The following is a 7,081-nucleotide window of genomic DNA, read 5'->3' on the forward strand; positions in this document are numbered from 1 at the left end:
CCCCCGCCGCCCAGCGCGAAGCTCAGCGGCGCCGCGTTGCCGCCGGTGACGCGCAGCACCGGCTCGCGCAGCTCGTTGCGGCCCAGCTGCACGAGCGCGTCGCGCAGCACGCGGCGCCGCGGCGCCCCCGCGCCCGGCAGCGGCTGCTCCAGGGCCACGGTGCAGCGCAGCCCCGCGCCCTCCATGTCCGGTCCGGTCCGGTCCGGTCCGGTCCGGTCCGGTCCGGTCCGGTCCGGTCCGGTCCGGTCCGGTCCGGTCGCGTCCCCTCGCGCAGCCCTCCGGGCCACCGGGCACCGACGATTCAAACCGGCCGGCGGCCGGCGCGGCCAATCAGCGCCCACGGGGTTTTAACTCAGCGGCCAATAGGAGGCGAGGCGGTGAAACGGCCCGCGGGGGGCTCGGCCAATGAGCGCCCGCGCGGGCCGTTGCCGGGAGACGGCATGGCGGCGCGGCGCGGCGAGARGGAGCCGGCGGACGCGGTGCAGCAGGAGCGGATCCTGCGCGAGCGCGTGCGGCGGGAGCTGCGCTGCCAGCGGCTGCACACCGAGTACGGCGTGAACCCGCTCCGGCCCGGTGAGCCCCGACACCGCGGGTGCCGCCCGGGCCGCAGAGCGGGAGAACTTCCCCCCAAAATCCCCCCGTTTGCGCTCAAAACTGCCCCTTCCATCGGTGCGGTGCCGATGGAAGCCGTTCTCCTCCCTCCTTCCTTTCTCCGCAGTTCACATGATCACCAGGAAGCCCATGGCTTGGCACGACAACATAGAGGAGCCTGCGGACGGTAAGCAGCCCCTGAGCAACCCCGGTGGCCTTTAAGTAAGGGAATGTCCAATAACTAGGACCAAAACACTCTAAGCTAATCCCAAAGCTGACACCATGGAAACCCCACTGGCAGGATAAGAACATAAAATACAGTGGTGGGTTTTTTTTTTTTTTTTAATTATTAAATAAGGCTCAATACTTTTTAAGTGGGTCCCCTTTGTTTTTTTTTTTTTAATTATTAAATAAGGCTTTTTTCCTTTTTTTTTTCCCTCTAGTTTAAGGTCCTGCCCCTTTAATGATGAATATAAACCTGGATTCATGAGATTGCTATTTTTATTTTTTTACTATTAAAGTTTTGCTTGAGAACATAAACTTCACCCAAGGGGAAAAAAATCAAAACCAGATAGAGAGAAGAGGTCTTGGACACCTGAGGAAGGCCAGGGTGGATTATAACATTAGGTATGGCCTAAGAAGCGTAAGACATTACAGGRTAGTAGACAAGGAAGAGAGAATCAACCAGCCAGTACAGAAAGACAAATTTTGAAGCTCTGTCAGGATAAATTCAAATAGAAACATCACCCTGCCTTCTTGTGGAAGCACAGGAGTTGCCTCCAAAAAAGGTTTGACTTTTGCTAGTTTTTAAACATCCTTTCTTGCATTTGTGTCTGTCTCTCTTAAACCAACAGCCAAGTTCCTGAATCTTATTCACCACGCAGCACTGGAGCCAACCAAGAAATACTCAGAGCCACAAACTGAAAGCCAGGAAATTGGCTGGAACACAACTCCTTTGGTGAGTTAGGTGCTTAAGGATCCAACTCTCTGCAATTCGGAGTGTTTAGGCCATCACAGTAAAAGATATTTGTGCCAGAAAACAATTTGTGACAAAGACGCAAAACAGGACTGACCAGGAAAAGGCAGAAATGTTCACGGACAGTGAGCTTTTGAAGTTTAGTGTTTGAGGACTTGCACAGGTTTTGAACACAAAAACATCAGACAAATTGAAGGGAACGTATCAAGAGTAACATTCAACCCAAGCATATATGCAAATGCCAAGTGTTTACATGTGTTCACGAAATTATGTAGCCAGGAGAAATACTGAGCAGTATGAAGTGTTATACCTAAGTATTGTGGGAAATATGCAACTGTACTTTGTTTCAGACAACTTTAAAGTAGAACCAGAAATTTAATAATTGGCTAAATATAAATGAGGATTCACTTGCAGAAGAGGAAATAACTGGGAAGAAAAGGAATTTTTATTATCAAGCTAAAACATTGATCATATCTGACAAAGGGATAGCTATAACCATGACTGATTTTATGGATAGCTTAATGTTTCCAGGAAGGCCACAGAAGGCCTGACTAATGCTGATTTGTTATGAAGAAAACTGTAAACAAGGTTAGTTCTCAACAACTTTTCATATCAGACTTCAGGTAAATTAGTTACCGTTGACAAGACTAGAATCAAACAGCCCCACTCAGCTTTAAGCCTTTAGACACTGACTGCTGGTTTCAGGCAGGGAAGAAGCAATTAAAACTGAGTGCAGGAAACTGAGCTTTATTTTAGAAGTCAGGATCCATGATACTGTTTTCAACGTGACTGCTTTTAAAGTGAATTTTTAGGAAATATTGTTTGCTTTTTCACCAAGTCCTACTACCTTTCATAATGAAAATAAGCAGTACCTTGTTCTGAAGTGATTCAGGCATTTCTTAGCATCAGTGAACACCATGCATTACTCTCAGGAGGGAATACTACTACACCTGACAGCTAAAGTACGTGACTACTCCTGCTATGGTTATTTTTCCCCACTCCAGATTCACGTGGACCGCACTGACTGCAGACTGCACTTCCCACGCCGCAGCACGGAGATCACGAGATACATGGCTGCCTTCTGGCGCCTGAAGGAGCAGTCTGAGAACCTGCAATAGTGTGGTCCAGGCACACAACTCCAATGCAAACAGTTAATGCCATCTAACGGGTTAGACCTTGTTAATAATTAAGTGATTCTGGTAGATTTCTGGCAAAAGATGAGAAAAGGAAGGAGAGAAGCCAGSAGCCAGGCCGACCAAATTCACAGCTTGACAAGTTATAAAAATAAACCCATTTTTGAGAGTGCTGCTTTTGTTTCACTGTTATTTCCGAAACCATCTACACAAAGAGCCCCCTCAAAAGATTTATTTTCAACATCAACAACATGACCCAGAATTCAAGGGCAGCAAGTACAAGTCAACAGTAGCCACATGAGAAGCTATGGGATTAAAGGGAACAGAGACCTCAACCACTGTTCACAACATAAACACAAATTAGGCATAGGAGTTCTGTGCAAACTGTTTAATGAGTTCACATGCACCAAACCTTTAAACTGGAAACACAAATTCCTWCAGGATATACACAGTAAGAAATAAGTGATAAGGCACTATTTTTCACTAACTTTCTTCACGCCACATGGAAGCATCTAGCCTGCTCTGTAGTTAGATGCTTGGAGATAGCAGAAATATTTTACAACAAAGGGACAAAAAACCCCACTTAACAGAACAGTCCACTTAGCGTGCTCGGCTCTTCATTTTCTGCCTTGCTCTCTTTCCAGGTCTCTTCTGCAAAAAGAAAATAGATTCGATTACTTCCATGTCCCCAAACTTTCTTCTAGCTCAATAGCATGGGAAAGATACCAAGGAGAGGATATTTGTCAGTCTCTCCAGAGAAGGAGGCTTTTCGCACAGGTAGCGACCAACAGCACCCACTCACTCTTCTGCTCAATTACTTGCTCAGACAACAATTTACCATCCTTAGCGCTGTCTGTCTTTGAATTATGCTATGTCCCCACAAACACTGTCACTTCCTGGAGGCAACACAATGCACTCAGGTTGCCCTGCCAGACCAGGACTGACTTCCCAGCCAACTGCAATCACTCGCATGCAACATTTTACTTACATTGAGGGCTTTTTTCCCTCCTTTTCTTGGGCCTTTGTTGTGAGCGACTTTTGCTTGAAAGCCGGATACATCATTAAAACTCTCCTTGGTATTCCACTTCGAGCCCTTCTTCTTCCCACCAAAACCAAACTTCTGATTCTTGTATCGTCGTTTGGCATTTGGTCTGAAAAAAACAATGCAATAGCAAGCTCCCAAGAAGGCACATGCATCTGCTCACAGACTCCCTTCAGCYAGCACAAACCTTACCACTTGTACTGAAAAGACAGAAAATAGCATATTTTCATCACCTCTCTATTCTGTTCACAATTCTCAGAGAGAGAGAAAGCTACCTGGGACTTACTGTTAAGGAATACCAATTAAAACAGCTTTCATTGTTCCACAAAATCTCTGATAAGACTGGAAAAAAATCACGAATTCTGTCATTAGTATTTCTCTTTCCTAGTCTCACCCTTTYTTTACGCGTTGACCTCCACCGCCTTTCTTGTTCCCCTGAGATGAAGTCTGCTCTTCATCCAGGAAATCCARCTTGTCAGAGAGACCTACAAGAGCAAAGAAAACAGTTGCTCTGCTGCCACCAGAGAATATAAGATTTTTCAGTCTAAGCAAGGATAACAAGTCACCACACTGGAAGGCAGGTAGTTGGGAGGATTTTTGTTGCCACTGGGGTGTAACTCTGAACAGCAGTGGCCTCTCAAGCCCACTGCCCGCCTGTGCTGATTGACACCACACCTCACAGTGCCCTGCATTCCTCAYGCATCCCTGATGCTCCAATTACACATTCACTTAAACATGTCCGCTTTACCTTTCTGGTATTTCTTGACTGCATTCAACATGGATTTTTTCTCCTTCTGTCTCTTCTGCAGAATCTCTGTTTGCACCTGAGATCAAAAATGGTATTAGTGTTGTACAATTTCGCACCCAAGACCTTTTAGGTATCTCATCTTTTATTCTCCCTCCTTTCAAAGCAGTGAGGTAAAAGACTAAACAGATTCCATATATTTTAGCCTGCCTCACGTGACTCCCACTCAACTTCTATATTCTTATCACAGAAGACTTCTCATAGGTCACTTCTCTAGCTCCACCTCACCTTCTTGCCATATTTCCTCATTGCACGGAGCTGTTTTGCCTTCTCCGACTTCTCCATTGCTTCTTGTTTACTCTTGAGCTTCTGTCGAATCTTAATTGGGGGATAAGAAAACAAAATGAGTACGGAAAAGGGAAATGTGTACTTTATGATTTATGATAAAAGGGCTTTGCAGTCTCTTACTACAAAACTACTACCAGCTCTCACTCATTTAGTTCAATAACATATTCTTTAAAATCGGTAAGAATCAAAAGACACTGAGCATAAATGAAGATTAACATTTAAATTGGGAAAAAAAAAGATTACAGATTAATGCCACAGTTGACCCCAAATTTTAGAGCATTCTCACATACATGGGAGGAAAAACCTCTGTATCTTTAAAATAATTTTATTTGAGGAGAAACTATGTATCACACTCCAGCTCATTACGGAAGTTCCCACATTCCAAAGAAGTACTTACACAAACAAAATTTCAAACAGAAACATTGTCACAGGCGTTTGCCACAGAAATGAAGGTAACGATTAACTGAACACAATCAAATCTCAAAGCTAATGCCTAAGAAAAGCTAAAACCAACRTGTAACATGGGAAAGAACCCGCCATCATTCCAACCACTCACCTTCTGCATCTGTTGGTCAGATTTGGCCATCTCTGCAAAATAATCATCTGGCCTTCTAGTAGGAACCTGGAGCTTATGCAGCCTCGGTAGCGCTTCCAGGACGGCAGCCTGAGCCTGTCGGTAACTAGAGGGATGACACAGCACCCACCAAATGTTGCTGGGTATTGAGCACCTCTCATGACAGTGAAAGAAATTATGATCGTACGAGCCAGCTAATTCTAGATACATTTTTGTTACACTCCAGGCTTATCTGAGTCCTCTGTACCCTACAGCATTAAGCACTAGTAATGAAAGTATTCCAGATGCTGGTATAATATTAGCACATACACTTCATCCATTTTTTTCAATTACAGTTCTACAAACAACACAGGAACTTTTCAAAGAAAGTTTCTGGTAAATTATGAAAGTSTGCTGCAAGGTAAGAAATTATTTCCTGTCAGAAGACAATTAAAAAGGAAAAGCATCAGTTTGCAGTTATTTTGCCTAAATTCAGCACCATCAGATGGAAAACATTTGCATAATCCACAGTGGTTTGGGACTAACATTGTAGTATCCTTGAAAAAAAAGTCATCTTGAGCAATATTGTTACACTGGTTGCTCAGGAATTCCCGAAAGAAACAACTGCAGCAAACTGCAACAAAAACACTCCAGAAACATACTATCGAGCACTGAACTGCTGTGGACCACTGAAAGCAACTGGCAGATCTCATTGAAACAGTAGCCTAGTTACTTAATATTATATGAGTATTTGATACTAATAGAGTACTTTTCCAGTTAAATTTCGGTAAGATAAAAAACAATTGAGTATAAACTACATTAAGTAACCTGGACGACTATAAATTAGTCTTTCACTTAGATACAGTGAAGTTGAGCTGCTGAAAACAAAGTGGTGAGATTTCAAGCTCAGTTTTGCACCGAGTCCGTCAGTGCCACAACGCAAGGGCCCAAGCGCTGCCCCGCGGTCACAGCCGCACGCGACATGGGGCAAGGGCGACGCGGCACCAGGGACAGCCTGCGCTAACCGGGAAGCGCAGGGTGAAGCCACCGGGGCCGCACACCGCCCAGGGAGCCCAGGCACCCAGCACGGTGCTGAAATCCCCTAAGGAGCCTCTTTACCGCACGTACAAGCTCATCTCTCTCTGGAAGTCGTTCTCGGGGTCCACGGCCTCCTTCTGGGGAGCGCYGTGCCCCTCGCCGGTTGAGGTGTCATTGTCGATGGCCGCCACCGGGCCCAGCGTCACGTCGAGCCTCTCCACCCAGGCGAGCTGCCGCCGGAGGTCGCCGAGGCTCCGCTTCAGCCCGTCCTGCGGGAGGGCAGCGCCGCGAGCTCCGTTATCCCGGCGCCGCGGCCGCCCCCCCGGCCCGCGGCCCGCCGGCCCGCCTGCTCACCACGTCGTTGGGCGCCCGCGGCCGCCCCTCCAGCACCACGTTGAGCCCCGGCTTGAGCGCGCCCTTGGAAAAGGCCTCCTGGAGCTGCGGGGAGGGGAGCGCGCAGCAAAACCATGAGCGGGCGGCCCCGCCGGGCTCCGGGCTCCGGCCGGCGCCGCCCGCCCGCCCGCGCAGGTCACCTCCGAGTCCGAGAGCTCCGAGCCCGAGAGCTCCGAGCCCGAGAGCTCCGAGTCCTCCGAGGCCGAGGAGAGGGAGCCGCGCCGCGCCACGCCGCCGTCCCCGCGCCGCGCCATGTTGTCGC

General features: G+C 47.6%; 3 protein-coding genes across 3 annotated transcripts in view; 1 reads left to right on the forward strand and 2 right to left on the reverse strand.

Moving 5' to 3' along the window:
- The window catches only part of PIF1 (PIF1 5'-to-3' DNA helicase), a 6,058-nt gene extending 5,873 nt beyond the window's left edge, over nt 1-185 (reverse strand). The window contains exon 1 of the mRNA XM_026051411.1: nt 8-185. Coding sequence (XP_025907196.1) covers nt 8-185 — 178 coding nt within the window. The remainder of the gene's footprint in view (nt 1-7) is intronic.
- Nucleotides 186-440: 255 nt separating this feature from the next.
- On the forward strand, nt 441-2,864 carry FAM183A (family with sequence similarity 183 member A). Its single transcript, XM_026033228.1, has 4 exons — nt 441-573; nt 719-778; nt 1,446-1,549; nt 2,572-2,864. Exons 1-4 carry the CDS (start codon nt 441-443, stop codon nt 2,683-2,685), a joined length of 411 nt encoding a protein of 136 aa, XP_025889013.1. The 3' UTR covers nt 2,686-2,864.
- Nucleotides 2,865-3,085: 221 nt separating this feature from the next.
- On the reverse strand, nt 3,086-7,073 carry EBNA1BP2 (EBNA1 binding protein 2). The gene is made up of 9 exons (XM_026051875.1): nt 6,960-7,073; nt 6,781-6,864; nt 6,517-6,695; nt 5,392-5,515; nt 4,776-4,865; nt 4,491-4,566; nt 4,137-4,227; nt 3,689-3,851; nt 3,086-3,351 (listed from the first exon to the last, which is right to left on the reverse strand). Exons 1-9 carry the CDS (start codon nt 7,071-7,073, stop codon nt 3,301-3,303), a joined length of 972 nt encoding a protein of 323 aa, XP_025907660.1. The 3' UTR covers nt 3,086-3,300.
- Between the last annotated feature and the right edge of the window lie 8 nt (nt 7,074-7,081).

Source organism: Nothoprocta perdicaria, unplaced genomic scaffold (genome assembly GCF_003342845.1).
Source record: "Nothoprocta perdicaria isolate Ctin4 unplaced genomic scaffold, notPer1 scaffold_0, whole genome shotgun sequence".
In the NCBI taxonomy this organism is placed as follows: domain Eukaryota; kingdom Metazoa; phylum Chordata; class Aves; order Tinamiformes; family Tinamidae; genus Nothoprocta; species Nothoprocta perdicaria.